General features: G+C 34.3%; 1 protein-coding gene across 1 annotated transcript; it reads left to right on the forward strand.

The window, feature by feature from the left end:
• Window positions 1–23,078, forward strand: LOC145292846 (metalloproteinase inhibitor 3-like). Its single transcript, XM_080138893.1, has 5 exons — window positions 1–334; window positions 3,338–3,417; window positions 17,012–17,111; window positions 18,352–18,473; window positions 22,419–23,078. The coding sequence occupies exons 1-5, from the start codon at window positions 220–222 to the stop codon at window positions 22,566–22,568; spliced, it is 567 nt and encodes a 188-aa protein (XP_079995019.1). The 5' UTR covers window positions 1–219; the 3' UTR covers window positions 22,569–23,078.
• The last annotated feature ends 379 nt before the right edge of the window (window positions 23,079–23,457 follow it).

Raw genomic sequence — 23,457 nt, forward strand, 5'->3', positions numbered from 1 at the left:
TCCTCACCCCCACCTCTTATCGGAGAGCGTTTTTTTTTTGTTTACCGATCAATACACAAATACGTTGCATATAAAAAGCTAACAAATCGTCGCGTTCTACAAAGTAGAAACAGAGCTTTGTTCATTGTGTCTGAAGCAAAGAAAATATCTATTTTCGTATTCCACACAATATTAATCCGCTTTTCCGTGAATAAGAAAAAGATAGATAGTGACACCACAATGTTTACTGCCATCATTTTGCGATTGGTGATACTTGAAGCGGTCCTAGTAGAAGCCATGAGTGAAACCTGTAAACGTAAACATCCACAGCAATATTTCTGTCAAAGTGATATCGGTAAGTCTAATTTATAAAACTCATTATGTCTGCCTCCATATTTTCAAACTCTATCCGCAAATAAAGGTCACACACCTGAGCTATGGACCTCATATGATTGTATTTTTTACGGGGGTTTTTGTTGGCTCTTAAACCGGTTAAAATAGTTTTTAAGGCGTCAAAATGAAGTCAAAATTGAAAAAGAAATCGTTATACATTTTATACATCCATTTTAGTTTATTTTTAATCCACTGATATTCGTATCTCCTTTCTACAGTGGTAACGTCACAAGCTTTGAATGTTCAATTTTGTTTTCGGTTTCGATTCTAGCTGATGATATGCAAACACTTTTTTTTTTCTTTTGAAATCACGCCTCTTAAGAAATATATACGAAATCGGGACACATTTAAATATTATATTTAAGCGTAATTTACGACGGGGTAAAATTAAGCGCACCCCCGCGTTAGTAAAATATAAGTAAGTATCTAATAAAGAATATTTCTATCTCCCTCCCCCCTCTCTCTCTCTCTCTCTATATATATATATATATATATATATAATTATTTTTTTACTATAATAATTAAATATCCACAGACACTAGTGTTTCATCCTTTCGGGAATCTTCAGATCAGGATGTCCCGATTAACACCAGTCGACAGATTCGAACTAGGCAACACGAGCCGTCTCTGGCTCAATCAGCAAAGACCGTATCAATTCAGCTACCATTAACCGCGTGAAATAACGTTGAATTTAAACATTTTAATTGTAAATGTTCCTTACGTCAGTCAGACAGTGATCTAATCGTTATACGATGATCTATGCATAAGAGCTAAATTGACCGACTTTAATTCAACTGAATGTGCTCAACGATAAGAAACGCGTTTTTAAAGGGTCTGTCATAATTATGTTTTTACTATAATAAATAATATATATCTATACATACACACATACATATATATATATTGGGTGTTTGCATACACACATGCATATATATATATATATATATATATATATATATATATATATATATATATATAGAGAGAGAGAGAGAGAGAGAAAAGAAAGAAAGAAATAAAATACTATAATACTATTTCCATTATATTCATCATATATGTATGTATGTATGTTCATATATTGTTCATGTTTTGTAGCGCAGAATTTTTTTAATGTCAACTTTTGAATAATGTATGCTGTTATCGCAACTGCAACGTTTCGAATGCATCGAAACATGCTCATATTGTTAGGTTGCGGTACAAAAATGTCTATTTACTATTCGTGTAATCGTGTGTTCAAGTTAAAGTTTGTGTATACGTGTTTGCGTATGTGAGGAGTTCTATATATGTGTATACTGTTTGTGTCATGATTAGTTTGGATGCGTATACATGACATTGTATCTTATAATAAAACGATTTTTTTTTATTTACCCCCAGCCATTTTGTCATAGCAAAACTGAAGTGAATGACGACCTTTGGCTTATTGTTTCCCCTTCTTTATTTTAAGACTGTCACCCACTTATGGGGAGCCTTATTTTACCCACCCCGTCTCTTTGACGACTCCGATCCAACAAACTGATGTTTGTGCAGACCGGAACACGTCACATGCGACACGTCACTTCCAGTCACTTTTTCGGATACTTTCCGGTGCAAACGTGAACAGGTAACAGTTTTACATGTTTTGACAATCTGTCAAAATATGACGAGTCCAATCTCCGTTGTCCACTGATCACTAGATAGATAGATAATTATATAGATGAATCGATCGATATATAGATATCTAGATATACAGATACATAGATAGGTACACAGATAACAGATAATTGGATAAACAGATAAGTTACTGCTCATGACTGACCACTCTATAAGAATATTCTTTTCATTTTCTATTTAAATTAATGAGTTCTTATTCTGGTTATAAGTCAGTGCGAAAAATGTAAGAAAAATCACATAATAATTATATGTCTGTTTTTGTTCAACGTAACATGTACTGTCAAGTCTTGAACATTGTTACATGCTGAAAAATATAAACAATATGATTAAGTAGATCTAAGAATTTGGAATATAGACTTTTGTTAGATACTTGTATATGCTGTGTAGTTTTATTTTATAAACATAGAGCTTCATAATTAAAATAATTGATGTAACTAATGCCTGTATTAATATACAGCCGTTATATCAATAATTTTTATTATGAAGCTCTATGCATATAAAAATATTACATAATAATTATATTTTTCTAATAAACATATATAACTATTTCTCGGGCCATTGTCAGGTGGTTAACCGTGACAGGTTAGGACTGTTGAGTCTCTTAACTGCATCATTAGTAATTAATGTCTCCTATATTTTTTATCGTCTTGCCGTGATTTGATCAACTTATCCTCTGACCGGCTTTGGATAATATTTAAACCGCATGTTCAGGCAATGTTCGCTTAGATCAGTAGAGATTAAACGCCTCTATCCACTTTCAAACCATAGCTATAGCCGGCCATAGGATTAGTTGGACAAAAACCTGGTGAGACGACAACAACTATGGAAGGCTGTAATTACTGAAGATACAATTAAGAGACTCAACATTCGTATCCCGTCGCGGTTAACCATATGACGAAGGCAAGAGGTATAGTTGCCAGAAACGTTGTGAAACAACAACTATGGAGATGAGGATAACAGTCCGCAAATAAATAAATATACAAATTAGTCATCCCAAATGGGTTCCAATATATAAATAATTAGCTGCAACAATATGTAGTAGAGGAAACCCTTTAAATAATAAGACTTAAATCTAATCATTAAATTATAAACCAAAAAGATAAGTTAACTGCATACATTTAAATGAATACACTGTCTGTCACATGATCGCTAATTAAATAATCACTGTGGTCCTCATCACATAATCATCACCATCAAAATCAACAGTATCGTAATCGTTAATTTTTCACATTAAAATAAGAAAATCACGCAGTACAATGACAATCTAATTGAGAGGTCATGATGGCAGACTGATTGTTTTCTGTTACTTATTTTCCAGTATTAAGATTAGAAATCCTTTGCAGTAGAAATGTTCCAGTTGGCTACGAATACATTACAGAACTAAAGGAAATCTACAAAGTGAGTATTTTTGCATCATTTGCTTGTTATACTAGATTAAACATCGAACGAATGCTAAAATACGAATTGGTCTTATTGCTGTTCTCTTTCTTTTTCTGGCTGTACTGATACTCTGCCATTATCACTTCCTACAACTAACAACTTTTAACATGTTAGCGTTAAATCTAACAATATTCAGCAAATAAAAACATTTCCAAACCTTAAAATTTACGTGAATAAAATAAGCCAGTAAGAACTGACAAATTCCTATAAGATTTAGATAAAAAAAAATAGGTTGTAGATGCTCAACCAGCCGAGCGAACGACAGGAACCCAAATAATTCTACTCGACACAACACTCCGTGCCATTAAGCCCCAGGTAACAATGCAACATCAATAAGTAAGAATTTTCCTTTTTTTTAATTTTTTTTCCAGATAAATCTGCCTTACTTAAACAATGCTAGGTTTATTTGTGATGTCTTTTATATATAAAAAAAGACCTACCCAATACTTTTGCTGATGAGGAGACTTTGTTTTAAAAAATCTATATGTCAAAATTATTGCCCATGACTTAATGTCTATCACAATAAAAACATCGTTTCCGAAACGATCGTACAAATTATTGACTTTGTTGTGTTCCTTCTTATGAAAAAGATTTTTATTTTTAATTTTAATTCTAATTTGAATTTTAAATTATCAATCACATTACTAAATATTAAAGTAGCTCTAGGATATTTGCCTATCGAGCTTATTATATATCTGCATTACAACGAGCACTGTTATTTTCTTGTATTTTAATTAAATTAATAATTTTACTATTCCCATCAAAATACACTCTGCTCTTTAGACTACTGTTCTAACCCCCTTTATATATATATATATATATATATATATATATATATATATATATTATATCTATAAAAGTGAACGTGTCTGTCTGTCTGTCTGTCTGTGTGTCTGTGTGTCTGTGTACATTCCCCTACGCAATAACTCTGTCAATTTTTAGTCTATAGACTCGAAATTTGAAATACCGGGTGTCAGCCAGAAATTTGGCTGTTAAGGGGTCAAATTTCAACGATCTGACCTTTAAGAACTCTACCAAACTCCTCCGACAATTTTGGGTCTAGACACTTGAAATTTTAGATATAGGTTTCTTGAACCTGGATCTAACTTAATAAAGTGATTTGAGCCCGAAACAATAAATTTTAAGGGGTCATAATAGGGGTCAAAGTTTTATAAAATTAACCTTTTTTTTTGTTTTTTTGCTTTTTTTGCAACGCATACACCTCCAAACACCCGAGCAACGCCGGGCACCCCTGCTAGTATATATATATATATATATATATATATATAATTAGTTTGGAAAAAGATAAGGAAAATCCTAAAATAGGAGCGTGTTTATATTTTGATTACAGAAAGTTTTTAGAAAGTCATTAGTAGATGAGTATTGGCTGAGTGGGGGCTTGATATGTGTATCTGAAACGGTCCTAATTATCGGGGTTGAAACCGACGATACTAATCACTTTTCCCATCCAAAACTTTCTGTAAACAATATATATATATATATAGGATGGACTCTCCCGTCGATTTCGACGTATGAGGTTCGGACAACCCATATTTCTAAAACTCATTTATGCTTTTGCCTCTGATGACTTTTTAGTCCAGCAAGGGACTTGCAAACAAGGCCACAAATAGAACATGAATGTGGATTCAACGCTGCAGATATTGGTGCGGCTGCTAGTCGTTTTGCTCTTACTCTGTTTTCTTTCAGTTGCCTTAAGCTTTCAAATTGAAACCTCTGGAGACCTTCAAAACACCTTGATCTCCATCCTTTTCGGTCATTCACCTCATCTTCAAGACTCCTGTATGGTATGTTCATTGCAGACAAGTTACTCTTCAACTTGTCCTTGTACCTAAGCCAAGGACGTCTGACAATTTTTTTACCACTCTCAAATTGACTGTACATCGCAATTTTTGGAATTCTGTCATCGGGCATCCTCAATACATGACCTGCCCACCGCAATTGCGATTGAATAAGGAATGATTCAATGCCAGATATTTTGCATTTTGTGAATAATTCGGCATTTGATACCTTGTCACGGAGACTAAGACCACATATGGAGCGTAGACAGCTTTTGTGGAAAACGTCCAGCTGATTAATGTGATGTCTGTATGGGGTCCATGACTCAGATCCATAAAGAAGAATGGAAAGAACAACAGCACGGTAGACAAGGATTTTTGTGTCTAGTCGAATACCCCTTTCGTTCCACAAGCGATGGCGAAGATTTCCAAAGGCAGAAGTGGCCTTAGCAATCCTGTTGAGAATTCCATCATCAAGAGAACCGCCCTGGTTCACCTTGCTACCAAGGTAAGGAATGGGGTTTACATAATTGATATCATGACCGTCGACTTTCAGCTTGCGCGCAGGAAATCTATACTCTGGTGGATTTTGATTTACGCCTTCAACTTGTTTTGGAGTAGGGTGTGGCTGACGCACTACCTCAGTCTTCCTTATGCTAATTGTCAGGCCAAAGGCCTTGCACGCGGCTGAAAATCGATCAAGAAGAACCTGGGCTTCTTCAAAGGATGTGGCTACCAGTGCGGCATCGTCAGCGAAGAACAAGTCGCGAATAATTTCGGTGCGAAGAAGAGTCTTGACCTTTTTTTTTACACAGTGATCACCACTTATCAAGGCCCGCAAGCCACTCAGGGATAAGAGTTATTGTAAGTACATTACCGTAGTGTGGATATTTGATGAAGTGTTTACTTAAGGGGGCGGTTCATTAGGAATTTGTTTACGTTAGACATGAAGACATCCAAGTTGTAGTCTGGTGGGAAGCAGGCAGACTGAACAGAGTTCCACAGGCGTGCAGTTCTAAGAAAGAAGCTTTGTTCATGGAATCCGCGTTTTGATTTAGGCACAGATATAGAGTGGGGGAAATTTTTCAAAGTGGATTCAGCTAGACGGGTGTTTTTCGTGAAAGATTGGCGAGGGGGGACCAGAGATTAGAGTTCAGACGAGCACCTGCCATGGAAATAAGGATAAAACAAGTATAGGCTCGCGACGTCTCTTCTGTGGGAGAGAGGCCGCAGGGTAGAGAAAAGGGCATCCCCCACTAAGCCACGAAGTCTATTTTATACTCTGTCAAGGCAGGATAGGCTGTTTTTAGCAGCTCCTGCCCAGATATGGCAACAGTGTTCCATCCTTGGACGTACTTGGCTTTTATATAGATAGAGAATTGCATCAGTAGTGAGATATCTTCTTGAGCGGTAGAAGGATCCTACCATCTTTCCAGCGACCTTGGCAACAGACTTGATGTACGTGTTCCATTTCAGATCAGGAGTAAAGGTCAAAACGAGAAGCTTGTCATAACACGGGGCCTCACCCAGACGAGAGCCATCCATCACAATTGATGCCAGATGGGGATCAGAGCGTTGATGATGTAAGGATAGGAGTTTGGTTTTGGATGCATTAAAGGTAACCAGCTACATCTTCCTCCACTGAACCACGCGCTCGAGATCAGAGGAGAGAGAATCAGAGAGAACTTTGTCATTTACAGCCTTTGATGTGTTGCCGTAGATGGTCGTGTCATCAGCATAGATGTCAACGAATGATTTAAGTATGTGTTTAGGGAGGTCATTGATGTAGATCAGGAAGAGAGTTGGGCCCAGGATTGACCCCTGAGGGACTCCAGCATTTATATTGCAGGCCTCCGATTTTTGTCAATCTGCCACTACTCTTATGAGCCTATCGGAGAGAAATGATTTAATGATTGAGAAAACATTTCCAGTTATACTGTTGATGGTTAAATAAGCCACCGGATGACCGAAATTGAAACTTGACACCAGTGTCCAAATCATCAAATGCATGTTTCAGCATTAGTGAAAAGAAGAGCGCAAAGAGGACTGGCGCCATTACACATCCTTGTTTGGTCCCATTCGTAACATCAAATCGATCAGACATCATACCATCTGAGACAACATTGGCCTTCATCCTCTCGTGAAAGGAAATGATCACGTTCAGCATGTTTTCATCGCGATTCACAGTGTCGAAAGCTTTCGTCAGGTCAACAAACACCATATACAATTCCTGATTTTTCTCACGGACCTTTTCTGCCACCTGACGTAAGGAAAATATCATGTAAATGGTGCCGCGACCCGACCGAAACCCACACTGGGACTCTGGATACACCTTATCAACGAGACGATTTATGATTCGGTTTAGAATGAGCCTAGCCAGAATCTTTCCTGCAATAGAAAGCAGAGATATCCCCCGATGGTTGTCACAGACATTCTTGACTCCCTTGTTTTTGTAGAGATGTTTGATGCAGGCATCTTTGTAGTCCTGTGGAACTCGGCCTGCTTTCCATATCCTTACAAAGAGAGCATGGAGCTATTTTTACCAGCACATGCCCACCATGCTTGTACACTTCAGGCGGAATTGGATCCTTTGGTGATGGGGACTTGCCAGAAGCAATTTGTTTGATGGATTCCCATACCTCCTGATAAGCAGGTTCCAATGACAATTCTGGAATATATGGATTCTGAGGAATAGAGGACACGACATCGCTGTCAATAATAGATGAGGTGTTTCAGACAGTGTCAAAGTGTTCCTTTAAACGATTATAATATCTGATTTATCAGTCAGCAATGCCTCTCCATCGGCTGTGCTTAATGGGGAAGCACCACTTTTCTGAGGACCAAATACCTCTTTCATACCATCATAGAAGGCTTTCGTGTTCTTGCTGTCAGCAGCTCCCTGCAGTGCAATTGCCTTATTGCACCACCATTCTTCTTTCATAGCTCGGAGAGCTCGTTGTACCTCACCTTTACACTTTTTGTAGGCCGTGTGCTTCATTGTTGAGTTTTTGTCCTCAATCCAACATTTGTGAGATGAGTGCATTTGGTTAATCAGTGCTTTAACTTCATCGTCACTTTCGTCAAACCATTCTGGTGTTTTCTTTTCGGTATTCCAAGGACTTCTACTGCTACAGCTTGAGTTGCTTCTCGCAATGCTTTCCAAGAAATTCAACATCATCAGTTACATCAACACCCTCAAGGTTTTTATCAAGCTTATTGGAGAGCTCAGTTCTCTTTTCCCTGGATTTAAGAGGCCGCACATCAATGCGTTTGGGGACTGTTGATCTTGTAACTCTGTGCCCTCGCACATGCAACGACAGTTTACTTCTGAGAAGGGCGTGATCCGAAAGATAGCAAGAAGTGTGGAAAGAGCGATGATTTTGAAGTCACTCATGTGCTTCCGCTTTGTTATGACGAAGTCAATAAGATGCCAGTCCTTTGAACGAGGATGCATCCATGTCGTCTTACAATGCACAGGTTGTTGGAATATGGTATTGGTAATACAGAGGTCAAACTCGCTACAGATTTTAAGAAGTCGTAAACTATTTGCATTTACCTTGCCTATTCCATGCTTACCAAGTACACCGGTCCAGGACATATGGTCACTACCAACACGAGCATTGAAATCGCCAGCAAGAACGAGTTTATCATGGTGTCGAACTATGGAGAGGACATCACGGAGGGTATCGTAGAAGTCATCCTTCTCTTGATCTGAACGGGCTAACGTTGGGGTGTAACAACTAACTAGCGTCACCCTGGTGTTTCCTTCTAACTCTAGGGAAAGAGTTGCCACACGATCAGATATGCCTTTGGGAAAGACGATAAGGACTTTGCCATCTTGGACTTAATGGCAAAACCAACGCCTGATTGGCGGGGTTCATTTTCTGCCTTTCCTGACCAAAAGAAGTCATATCCACCCTTTTCCTCTCGAAGCTGAGAATTGCGAGGCAAGCGAGTTTCACATAAGACAGCAATGTAAACATCATACCTCTGTAACTCAAGAGAAACAATGGCTGTCTTGCGCTCGGGTGCAGCATCATTATCCTGGAGGGTACGGACATTCCAACACCCTATTGAGAGATTCTTTGTTGAGGGTTTTTGTCGTATTCTATTGTTCTGACTGCGCAACTGGATAACCAGACAGCTGCAGCGGGCTGCCAAGTTAAGTTGTGAGCAAGCAATTTTTAGGGCTCCTTTTATCGCCCCCTCCCCGCCACAGGGAAAGCAGCGCTATCCCTTAATAAGGCTGCTTTGTCCCTGATGGAGGATACGAACAGCACAATTGCTCACAGGTTTGTGCTAGAACGGCCATCTACCATCAGCCGCCACTGTGCAGAGATCCGGCTGAGGATTTCCAGTAATATCCTTAACCTGTCCCCGTTGCTTTCACTCCATCGCCAGTGGACTTCTTGCAGGACAGTATGAGGTTTTCATAATGAAATTACGATAAGCTGTCAGAAACCTACACAAATGACTTGATTTAAGTGGTGAAAGCTCGTGTAGGACCATCCACACTTTTTGAAACTGCTGATTAACAAACCAATTGCCACAGAACAAGCAGACAACAGCCCTCAGGTTTGATGTAAGAGTTTCCTTCTCTTAGTGGTATAACCGCGCCCCCAGACACCAATCTGGTAATTTCCTTGTACCGGCGCAAATATATATATATATATATATATATATATAAGTATACATACACACAAACACACATGATGCTAGTTGGACGTTGGCCCCGAAAAGGGGCTCATTCGACCTTTGAAAGGTCTTGTTTTAAATCCTTCAGGGAGACTAGCCGTCCTCCTCACCAAACAAGTCTGATGGGGGAACCAGTTTAGTCGCCGGTGACCCGACCATGAGGCAGGTAGTACTGGGTTACATGGTACCAGTAACATATGACATGACCTGACTGACAATATATATATATATATATATATATATATATATATATATATATATATATATATATATATAGAGAGAGAGAGAGAGGGAGGGAGAGAATTGTGTGTGTGCAAATAAATGTAAATGTCAACATATTCAGGTATATACACAAAACATAAGTACACACATACATGCCCACATAAACCTACGCATATATATATATATATATATATATATATATATATATATATATATATATTTATATATATGTATATAGTTTAAAGCAGCCATATATGTTCAAAGGAGGTGGGTTAAGATGATGGATAAGAAACCGGAGACAGATCAGATGAAAAGCGTGATTAAAAAAAAAAATAATGCTCTGTGCAGAGGCTCAAGATTTAATGTGGTTGAAAAGTAAACACTATTATGGATTAGATTAACAGGATTAAAATATGTCCTTCTATTTCTTGTAATAAATTTTTTTATCAATAATTCCTAATAAGTTTTGGTTTCGGTTTCGATTATAGCTTAGGGGTGTATTTTTAAAGTTTTAAAATAACAACTTTATAATATATAAGAATCGAGGAAATTTGACTATCTAATATTATATATTAAATCTGCATAAATTAAAATATCATATCCAGCGAATTTTACGGTTAGGCCGCGCCGTGGGTCGCTGCGAACTTTCATAAATACTCTTGCAGTTTTAACATTTTTTTTTTACATTTTCACCCCAAATAAGGCATATTGCCACTTTGGTGTAGGGGGCTACTATCAGGGGCAACAACTACTGGCGTACTATGTAGGGATTTAGGCAGCAAGATGTCGGTTCACGTTGCACTTGGACTTCTGCACGTCAGTACAGTTGGGGAAGCAGTGACCTGGAATTGAATTCCAAAGTCTAGCCGTTCTGGGGAAGAAACAACTGAAGTAGAAAGATCTTTTACATCTAGTGATCTCTACAGTGTGGGGGTGGGATTTTGCAGCCTGTCGGGTCTGTCGAGGGTGTTAACTTCGTGGGGACACAAGTGCTTGTAGTTCGTTAGAGCATTCCCCACTAAAATACTTGTAGAACAGGCAGAGGGATGAAACGTTTCGTCGATGGGACAGAGGTTGAAGCTTAGAGGTCAGTTCAGGGCCTATCAGATTTGCGACTCTCTTTTGAACCTTGTCAAGGAGCGAGAGACTAGTAAGCGATGCACCATCCCAAATATGACAGCAATACTCCATACATGAGCGAATGGTTGCCTTATAGAGGTACATGATACTTTCGGGTGTTAGTAGTTTTCTAGCACGGTAGAGAGAGCCCACCTTCCTTGCAGCGGCCCTGGCAATGTTTTCAATGTAATTGTTCCAACTCATGTCTCCTGTGAACATTATACCTAGGAGTTTGAAAGATGTACTCTCAGATAAAGAGTCGTTGGCCAGTGCTATAGGTAGTAGAGAGGTTTCTTGTAATTATTGAATGGAACTAGTTTAGTATTGCCGGCATTGAACGTGACCATCCATTTTTGTCCCCATTCCACTACAGATTGGAGGTCATCCTCTAGTGTTTCTGCCATTTCTTTAGATATGTGTTCATTTGTTTTCCTGTCGTGCCTGTTATAGAGTGTGGTGTCATCAGCATATATACCCATCTTAGATGCAATTTTGTCGGGGAGGTCATTTATGAATATCAGGAACAGTAGAGGTCCAAGGATAGACCCCTGGGGCACTCCCGCATTTATATCATATTGTACAACCGTCGAGGACAACCTGGATTTTTCTCTTATCTAAGAAGGATTTAATTATGTTAAGTATTCTACCAGTGATACCGTATGATCTAATTTTCCTGAGGAGACCCTCATGTCATACCCTGGCAAAAGCCTTAGATATACCTAGAGCTACGTCTCTGCCCTCCTCCGCTTTGTCCATTGAATGGTATATATGTTCAGAGATGACAGTTAGGATGTCTGCTGTGGAACGGGCTTGTCTAAATCCATATTGTTGGTCAGTCAGAAGTTTAGTATCTGTAAGGTGCTGGACTAGAGCATGGTTAATTAAGGTCTCAAATATTTTGGCAAAAAGTGGGAGGAGGCTAATGGGGCGATAATTTAATGGGTCAGTCTTTCGCCAGAATTCTTGAATACTGGTACCACAGAAGCAGTTTTCCAACAGCCCAGAATGCAAGATTCCTTAAGGCATTTATTGTAGAGTTTGGAGAGAACTGGAGCTACTTCGGCTTAGCACTTTTTTAATAGCACAGCTGGGATAAGATCGGTCCACATGCTTTCCATTTCCGTTTCCATTTACGCTAATCATCCACAGAATGCCAACATCAATGTATGACATATGACACAGTTCGCTGTGGAATTTCCGCTAGTAAAAATTAAAGAGATTTGAACAATTAAAGGAAGGTCTAAAATATGGTGTAAAAAATAAATATCAATCTGTATAACAACTCGTGTTTTGTCTCATGTGTATGAGGAATCCAATCGAGTTGACATGCTATGAGATATTACTAGCAAAATTAACTCTAAATTAAATTAAAAGTAAAATTTAATTAAAATTATTTTTTTAAGTAAAAATTAAATTAAAACTCTTCTGGATATTTTAAGTAGATGAGCTCAAAGAGTGAATGTTGTATTGTGATAAGAATTGAAGTGAAAGGGTAGATCGTGAAAATACGGTATATGTACATAGAAAAAAAAGAGTCAAAACCGTCGAGTAAAGAAGATAAAGATTGGACAATAACCGTAATATCCTCGGGATTTTTTGCGAATAAAAATAGTTATGCTTCTATCGTTTAAGACGGGAGTTGAAATTGTCTTTCCTTTTACCCCATAATACTATAATTTTCACACTCACAGCCAAATCTATCGCAAGCACAATTTAAGTATGTACCTCGCTCCTCACCTCAATATAAATACTCGTACCGACATTAGAAAACAGAAACCCTTAAAGCTTATATTTGCCTTGAGGGGACGTGTATCTTTAAGTTATGCATATCAAATCACCTATATTTCCTTAATAATGGCAATAATGAAAATAAACAAGGGACATCTCTAATTATCATGCATGGAGATTATTGCCCCACCTGAGCTGGTGCATCTGCAACTAGTCTCTCTCTTTCTCTCTCTCTCTCTTTCTCTCTTTCTCCCTCTCTCCCTCTCTAACAATCTCTCTTATATAGGGTCCAAAAGCCGATCTCCGATCTTATAGGTTCAAATGTGTATACAAATATCCAACTCCTGTCCGATCGTCGCAATGTGGCATCTCTGTGCCAGCTTTACAAATATTTTAATGGAATATGCTCGGATGAACTTATTTCATTTGTGCTCCTCTCGACGTACGTATCACTGATAACATCGCCTAGCAACATACCTCCGTTCTTCACTGTTGAGGTATCTAAATGCCAGAAGGTTTTCTACCCTAATATCTTCTTTCCCCGAACAGCTAGACCTTGGAATCCCTTTCCTAATTCCCTGACTGAACTGATATGCAGAAATTGAAATGTACTGTAAATCAACATCTTGATCATCTTCCTTAAGTATGCTCACAATTAGTCGTTTCTGAGTATATAAAATTGTTTTAAACTGAAGCTTCACTACATACGTGACGTGTCGGTTTTGTATCATATTACGAATAAGTTATCATAACGGCATATCAGTAAAGGACAGCCAGACTTAATAGGTTATATTGTAAGCTAGAGTTTTAGATGTTCAGATTTTTTCTATTCCCACTTTTCTTTGTGTCAACTTTTACTTGTGTATTTGACTCTTCATGTGAATAAATATTCCATATTTTTGTAATGTTGACACGCGTTGAAAGTATTTAAGGAGGCAAACTGGCGCGCCTGGACTCAGCTCGAGGTTGCTCTTTGAGCCAATATGCGCACCTCGAAATCACTGAAAGTGCGTTACTGAAGACACTGCATGGATGCAGCTAAACTGTATTTTACGACACACACACACACACACACACACACACACACACACACATATATATATATATATATATATATATATATATATAAAATATTCTGAATTTCATTATCAGAATATTTTAAAATAAGGATTGCTAATTTTTAATATTCTAACTGCTGTTCTTATCTTGTTTCGGCCAGTGTAACATTTATTTTTAGGTGAATCTTGCTGAAGTAGAAAAAAAAAGCTTTTCTCGATATTGGAAACTAGTAGCGATTTTTAGAATAATACATTTTATTTAATCCATACGCATCTGACGAGGTGCGGACGTTCCATCAGTCTAAACATTATCAAAATAACTTACAACATTAGAACATTAGAATAATTATGCGAAATAATACCAATGTTTATTGTTTTGTAATTCTTACTATACTATATTCTGTAGAATTGTTTATGTGTATAGTGAGAACACAGCTTCTGAGAAAAAATTAAATTACTTGTAAAAATCAAAATTTTGTACTTTATTTTACATATTTATTTTATATATCTATTTTATATATCTATTTTATATATTTATTTTATATATTTATTTTATATATTTATTTTATATATTTATTTTACATATTTATTGTACATATTTATTGTACATATTTATTTTATATATTTATTTTATATATTTATTTTATATATTTATTTTACATATTTATTGTACATATTTATTTTATATATCATTTTATATATTTATTTTACATATTTATTGTACATATTTATTGTACATATTTATTTTATATATTATTTTATATATTATTTTATATATTTATTTTATATATTTATTTTACATATTTATTGTACATATTTATTTTATATATTTATTTTATATATTTATTTTACATATTTATTTTATATATTATTTTATATATTTATTTTACATATTTATTTTACATATTTATTTTACATATTTATTTTATATATTATTTTATATATTTATTTTACATATTTATTTTACATATTTATTTTACATATTTATTTTATATATTATTTTATATATTTATTTTACATATTTATTTTACATATTTATTGTACATATTTATTTTATATATTATTTTATATATTTATTTTACATATTTATTGTACATATTTATTTTATATATTATTTTATATATTTATTTTACATATTTATTTTACATATTTATTGTACATATTTATTTTATATATTATTTTATATATTATTTTATATATTTATTTTATATATTTATTTTACATATATATTGTACATATTTATTGTACATATTTATTTTATATATCATTTTATATATTTATTTTACATATTTATTTTACATATTTATTGTACATATTTAGTTTATATATTATTTTATATATTTATTTTACATATTTATTGTACATATTTATTTTATATATTATTTTATATATTATTTTATATATTTATTTTATATATTTATTTTACATATTTATTGTACATATTTATTGTACATATTTATTTTATATATCATTTTATATATTTATTTTACATATTTATTGTACATATTTATTGTACATATTTATTTTATATATTATTTTATATATTATTTTATATATTTATTTTATATATTTATTTTACATATTTATTGTACATATTTATTATATATATTTATTTTATATATTTATTTTATATATTTATTTTACATATTTATTTTATATATTATTTTATATATTCATTTTACGTATTTATTTTACATATTTATTGTACATATTTATTTTATATATTATTTTATATATTTATTTTACATATTTATTGTACATATTTATTTTATATATTATTTTATATATTTATTTTACATATTTATTTTACATATTTATTGTACATATTTATTTTATATATTATTTTATATATTTATTTTATATATTTATTTTATATATTTATTTTACATATTTATTGTACATATTTATTGTACATATTTATTTTATATATTATTTTATATATTATTTTATATATTTATTTTATATATTTATTTTACATATTTATTGTACATATTTATTTTATATATTTATTTTATATATTTATTTTATATATTTATTTTATATATTCAGTCTTTTCGTGAAAGCGGACATCGAATTTCTACTTTAAGCAACTACATACATATATTGCACACTTTACAATAAGACTGAGTGACGTATGACAAACAGAAAATGATATTGTGAAACTAAGAATAAACGTGTATAATAAAATGTTATTTTTAACTAAAACATTGCAGACCTGTGACTAGACGACGAAAAAGAAAACAGCTATTTGTGATACGTGTGAACAATTTTAATAATAAATAATTGTCCTCGAAAATAATATTAATAATCATAGCAAACTGACCAAAGTAAATACATATGGAAATGACAATAAACTGAAGACATTCTATAAAATATTATATGGAATTTTAATTTCTCTTTATTTGTTGATTAATATGTAGAAATATTTAAAGTTAATGATTGCTGGTTGTTTGTTTTTTACGGCATATCAACGCTTTCCAAGCCATTTAATGTCGAATCCAGTGATTTTGAAGAAAAAGTTTTTAATAGAATATATCTGATTTTTTCTACAGTCAGTTTCTATTTAACCCATAGTTGGGACCCGAGCAGGTACTATCACTCCGTGTCAGAGTAAACCTGGGAGCAATGGCACTTAAAGGGTATCTCCACACACCCCAAAGCCCGCAAGCTTATACCTCATCATCGGATATAGTTTAAGGTCATATCCAGGACCTAAAGTTAATGAAAAAGTAATTTCACTTAAAACCAAATTAAATCTAAGTAATTGTTATATTTAAATTAGTGACACATCAAAAGAATTACGAAAATGATAACAGAAAAATATGTTTTATTTGTGGTTTAAAATTTTGTATGATTTATGTACTATGTTGCAGTCACACCGTCGATATATATTTTTGTCTCCTAAACAAAGGTGTCTTTTTTTCTTTTTTTCAGAATTTTGGTCATAGTTTGAATCTAACTGTTAATGAATTGGCAATTCTGAAAATGCACAAAGATGAAGTATTTGAAACTGGAAAGCAATACTATATTTTCGGTAAAATTTCCAAAAGCAAATAATTGTTGTTACAATGAAAAGAACAGTTTTCATGCGAATCATATTCGGAATTATTAATGTTGAAAGAACACATTATGCGTAACAATGGATTGAACACAAGTTGTTATTATTTCAATGGATTGAACCAGTTTCGTAGTAATTGTCAACATCCCTGGCGTTACTGATAGAGGGTAGTGCGTACGAGTTCGAAGTCATATAGAAAAGGGATACAAGTCCCGAATAATAAAGAAAGATCGAGATCAAAGTACTACTAATTCAAACAAATATAGGGAAGTAGTTACGGAGGCAAGAGAGGCTCTTGGACTAAAAGAAGTGATGGATTAACTAGTGTTCTTACAAATAATCTTGTTAAAAGAAACTAAGCAATAAAGAGATAAATGAGTCATAGGACTTGGAAAAACGTTATGCTAACAATTTTTTTCAAAGATTTGAAGAGGAAGTGTTAACCAAAATTAATTATCGTAGAAATCTATCAAATGAGCAGAGAGAGAGATATCGATCTTATTGCTAATCGGATAGTGAAAGGGATAAGATAATACAAATATGCGAAAAAAGTCTAGGAACTGACTTTATTACTCAAATAATAAAAATCCCTCTTCAGTTTAATTAAATAAACATCTAAAACTAATCAAACAGTTATTTAGTCCTGCAGAGATTTAACTGATTTTGTAAAATATTGTTTACATTGAAATTTTATTTTTCACAACCAAGCTAGAACATATATCATCCGCTTCAAAACAAGCCACATGTCTTTTAGTATATTTGTATTTTCCGTTCATATACTGACCTGCGCTAATGAGACCATTATCAAATCCACACTCTTATCGTTACTTACTGGCGGGTTCCGACTTTATAACACGATCGTTCGATTGTTGTTGTTTTATTTGGTCATATCCGCGAGATATATTTACTGTTTTTAGTATTTGCATATCCATCCAGGAAAAAAAGTTATAGCTAATGAAAATAGATCCATATCTTTGGTAAGAAATATATTTCACGATGCAATATCTATCGGAGTATCTTCTTGATGGATAAATAGAGACAAGCTAACTGTTCGAGGAATCAACCTCAAATCGTACATATGAATTGAACAAAATATGCAATTGTAAGTAAAGGTCTAACTATTCTATTTAAATGTTCGTTTGAACACAAAAACGATTTACAGATAGTTTGGAAGTGTCTTCTTAAATGATGAGCAAATGTGTAAATACTTTTTCAGCTGAAAATAAAATGGGAAAACTCTATACAGAACCATGTAATGGAAATGTAATGGTCACTGAAAAGTTGGATTTTATCAGAAAAGCTTTGAAACATTACTTTAATATTAATTGTCTATGTACGGTAAGTATATATCTATTTTCATAGATTTATATTTGTTTGTTCATTTGTTCACAATGTGATTACTATGTCCAAAGGCACGAGGGGCGTGCAATAAGTAATGCCCCTGACCCACTTCCCATAGCAGTAGACCAATGCAACTTAACACAGTTATTAATCTTTCTCTACATAGCAACCACGCAGAGTTATGTATTTCTCACATCGTTTGATGCAGCTGTGGATACCGTTTTTTAGAACACCCAAGGTTGGTCCTCCAACCAAGATGTGATTTCAGAAATCTAGGCTGCATCATCTGGGAAACGCTTTCCTTTCAAAAACAACTTCATGACTGGGAAGAGGTGAAAGTCAGAGGGTGCAAGGTCAGGAGAGTAGGAAGGATGGGGAGGATTTCATAACCACATGCCCGTGTTTCTGATCTTGCGACATGCGAGTCGTGGACCTGAGCGTTATCCTGCAGGAGGAGGGTACTGATCTTGCTCCGCCTCTTGATTTTGATAGCTTCCCTTAATTTCCTCAGAAGTGAAGCATAATAGGCCCCTGTAATTGTGGTACCCTTTGCCAGGAAATCTGTCATCACTACTCCGTTCTGGTCCCAGAAGACTGTGAGCATGACCTTGCCAGCGGACGGTTGCACCCTTGCCTTCTTTGGAGGTGGTGAGTCCAAGTGCTTCCACTGCATTGACTGGGCTTTGGTCTCTGGATCATAGTGATGGACCAAGGTTTCATCCTGTGTAATCAGTCTTTTGAAAAACGTTGACTCATCTTCTTGGCACATCTCCAAATTCATCCTCGAGCACTCGACGCGTTCTCGCTTCTGGAATGGTATGAGAAACCTGGGATCTGGCAGACACCTTATGCATAGGCAAATGGTCATAAATGATAGTTTCCAAAGACCCTGTACTCATTTTGACATCTTTGGCTATTTGGCAAATTGTAATGTGCCGATCTTCCAAAATGGCAGCTTCAACTTGACGGAGAGATGCCTCATCAATGGCATAAGGGGGGGGCGACCGGGTCTGGGAGCTGTTTCCATAGACTTCCGGCCATGTTTGAATTCACGATGCCATCGCTTTACAAGGTCATATGATGAAGCATTATCACCATGTCTTTCATTTCATCAAATGTTTCCTGTGGTGCGCGTCCTTTCAAATGCAAAAACCGAATCACTGCTCGACATTAAACAGGCTCCATTTCACACCTGACTCAGGTCAAACACCTGTAAAACAGACACCACAATTAGTTCAGAGCTGTAATTTGCCACATAACCCGTAGAGATATAAATCATTGCAATGCAAAATTTCAGCAAGATCAGTAACTGGAAGGCGGTCAGGGGCATTACTTATTGCACACCTCTTGTACATTGTTTCAAATTATACATCATATTAAAAATATACTTTAATTAATATATTTATGTTATTAATTGTTTAATGTAATCGAATTGTATTAGATTTTTTTATCGTTCAATATTGATTTTATTGATCAAGTCGCTTGACAAAATAGTTAGTGCGGTTATTTACTTCATGTTACGTTGTGGGGTTTGAGTTTGTGCATAAGCTGAATGATCGTTTATCTTGGTTCATCAGTGAAACAATCTTATCCTTGGACATTTTAGATTTCTTTTCCTGCTGAAATAAAAAAAAAATTCTACGACGTCAACGTTATTTAAACTAGTTTTTGATGCCTCTCTCTCTTTTTTTTCTCTCTCTCTCTTGATCGCTTTTATCCTTTATTTTACTGCTGAAATAAAAACATTTCACTGCGTAAACATTATCTAGAACAATTTTCTATCTCCTCTTTTCCTTTCGCTCTCTCTATCTCTCTCCCTTTTTCTGTGTATATTCACCCCCGACTCTCTCTCCTTTTTTTACTTCACCCTCTCACTCGTTCTTTTCTCACTCCGATTATATTTTCTCTTGCTTGTCTGTATGTTCGTTTTACCATGCGGCTTGCAACAATAAATTTCTATCATAAAAGCAAAATAAATTCATATATCTACTTTTCATTCGAATTTACTTACGCATTCACAGATTGTCCTGAAACAACGAAAATAAGAGACGAGGATAACAGTCAACAAATAAAATAAAATATTTTTTATTACATAGCTGACAAATAGTTTCTTTAATGAAAAAAAAAACAGTTTGAAACAGTAATTCTTTCTTAAAAATGAATTTTGTATTTTTTGATGGAGAGGGGGTCCATTTACACAAACTGAGCCACACCAACGCGTAGCCGGGTATGGTTAGTATAAGTATAAAATATAAATATATATGAATTATATTCTAACAATAATATTATAAGATGTCATAAAATAAAATATATTATATAATATTACATATATTATGTAATATATAGCAATATAAAACTATTATTATTAAAATACAATACATTAAAATTAGAAAATAAAAATGTTCTTTTCAAGCGTCTTTGCATCAATCTGAAAAAAGTGTTCTCATTGTGTATGGATCAAGAAGGTTTCTAAAGTCAGGAAATTCTATTTTGGAAATTCTAGAAGCATTAAATCCACATTATATTTCATAAACGCTAATAGCGCCATGACTTCACCCATTAAATAAACTCTGAGCAAAAACGCTAAGTCGGGCGACCTTTCAACTATTTTACAAAAAAACTGCTTTACCTTCTTTTACACCCTTGCTTTTGTAAAATTTTCAATTTTCATTGTTTCTTTGTTCAATAAGTATTTTCTCTTAAACTACTTTTTTTTATTGTGTTTCAATATATGTTATGTGCCTCCCCCTAGAAAGTATCTTGCATATAACAATAGAACTGACTTGTTGTTTATTACAACAAATATATGTGTTCTCTGAGCTTCAAAATTTACGTTGAAAGTGGCAAAAATAGAGTGTAATGCGGCTTTCTGGGAATGCCGTGATTTTTTTCTGTGTCTTGTTTTCTTTTCGGTGATCAAGTATTTACCATGGAACTGTAGCGGTTATTTTTACCACAAAATCCGTCCTCGGACCCACCACGTGAAAATGTTTACATGTGGGTATTTTAAAAAAAAACCTCTGTAAGATTCTGTTTTAATTTCAAACAATTGTAACAGATATTAAATACTGAATCCCCAAAACTGTTTAATAATTGTGCTAAAGATTTATCAAAGGTATAATCTCCTGTTTTTTTTTTATTCCGAAAGTTGAAATTTAAATATCTTTTATATGCTGCTATACCCAGCTTGCGGAGTAGTTAACGTAATTTAAATGTGTATCGCATAGACGTGGACTCGTGTTAGAACGTATTCTTTCACAGTTAATACCCAGCAATAAAAGTTTGTTTTAAATACGAATTAAATGAAAAACATCATTTTTTTTTTTGCTGAAATTGTGTCGTCAAACTTTCAATTAAATTGTTTCGAGCTTTTAAATTTTTTTCTTCGGGTTACGCAATATTTTTTCTAATAAATTTTGATCCGTAACATGAATAATTCCGATTTATTCTTTTTGTTTCTACAGGTTATGTTTTTTAGTTTGTTCGAACAAAAATGTTTTTCTTGTTGTGAATGCAGTGTCTTTTTTTCCGTGTGTTCAGGACTAAAAAAAAGTATGCAAAAGATTTTGTTTTCCCTTTGGTGTCGAAATAATTCCTCGACGTTACTTTTTATTATCACAATGTCGTTTTCTTTGTTTTTGAGATTTGGTATTTACTCTTATTGCGTTGTTGTGTTCGAAAATATGTGAAGTCAGGATCATTGGATAAAAAAGAACAAGTAAACAAACGCACTGTAATCGGAACACAATTTATTCGTGGCAGAAACATAAAATTATTCACAGGCGAATTGAATGTTGCTTCTTCTTTCTCTCGAACTCTCTAGTCTTTTTGAAAATGGCGATAACTCTTACTTTCTTTATTTAGACTTATCCCCCTTTTATGGCTATACCAATTCTGAAACATATTAATAATACTGATATAATGCTTGAACTCATTTTGCAGAACTCTTTTGGCAGCTACACGGACGAAATGAAGTGTCACTGGGAATATGATTACAAGGTATTTCATAACGAAAGTTGTGAGTGGAATAAAGGCGATGAATATGAAAAGTGTGTACAAGAAAAGGACAACCCGAATAAACGCCGAAAGTAAATACTTGACCGAATTACGCCGAGCGCCTAATTCCTCCATTATCCCGCCATCAGAATATTGATATTCATTATTACTTAATCGAAAACTTGGCATTGGTGGAATAAGGTATCTTGCACGCTTGTCCTAATTTTATGGCGGTTTGAAGCATTCTACTATTTCTAAAAAATTAACCGAATCTTTCTACGGCCTTTTTCGGATGCATACACGATACTTCAAGTAAAATCGTCTTTATTCAGGAACAAAATATAAATAAAAATAAAATAAAACAATTATTTTTGAACCCGTAGTATGACGGGTATATTAGCCAGTTTCCTGTAAATATGAGTTATGAAAAAAAAATGAAGCCTCAGTTTTGTGCTCTGTATATCGTTGATATGATAAATCGGTTCCATTTGTTATCTGAAATTAATTATACAGGTATTGAACATAATATCCCATATGCTTGCGAGTAGAATTGAGATGTTTTAATGAGTAATCAATAAATCAAATAAAGTTTTATTCATAAACGTCCATGTGCTTATGTGTGTGTTTCTGTTAATCGTAACTGTTTCTCTTCAAAGAATTTCATGATCGTGTCATCAGTTTAACTAAGAGAAATCAAACTTTTCAGGTAGTTCAATTTTGAAATTAACTCAATTACACACACATACACACACACAAACACACACATATATATATATATATAATAAATTAAATTATTCGAAACTGGCATTTAGGTAAAAATGCATTTTCGTAAAAATAATTGAATTCATTCAATACGTATCGCAAAAACAAAAATAAAATCATTAACATCTACGTAAATCGCGATATATCCCAACAGCCGTGCGATGTGGTCTAGTGTTAGGAGTTTGGGTCTCTTACCATGGATTCCCGATTGGGAATCTTGCTA

This window comes from Euprymna scolopes, chromosome 14 (genome assembly GCF_053919585.1).
Source record: "Euprymna scolopes isolate OS-2025 chromosome 14, ASM5391958v1, whole genome shotgun sequence".
NCBI lineage: Eukaryota > Metazoa > Mollusca > Cephalopoda > Sepiida > Sepiolidae > Euprymna > Euprymna scolopes.

Bases quoted from the DNA above. Each gene is read 5' to 3' on its own strand.
- LOC145292846 (XM_080138893.1), top strand. From the start codon at position 220: ATGTTTACTGCCATCATTTTGCGATTGGTGATACTTGAAGCGGTCCTA. The intron at 17,112-18,351 runs GTAAAATTTCCA...ATACTTTTTCAG, and splicing joins AAAGCAATACTATATTTTCG to CTGAAAATAAAATGGGAAAA. The intron at 18,474-22,418 runs GTAAGTATATAT...CTCATTTTGCAG, and splicing joins ATATTAATTGTCTATGTACG to AACTCTTTTGGCAGCTACAC.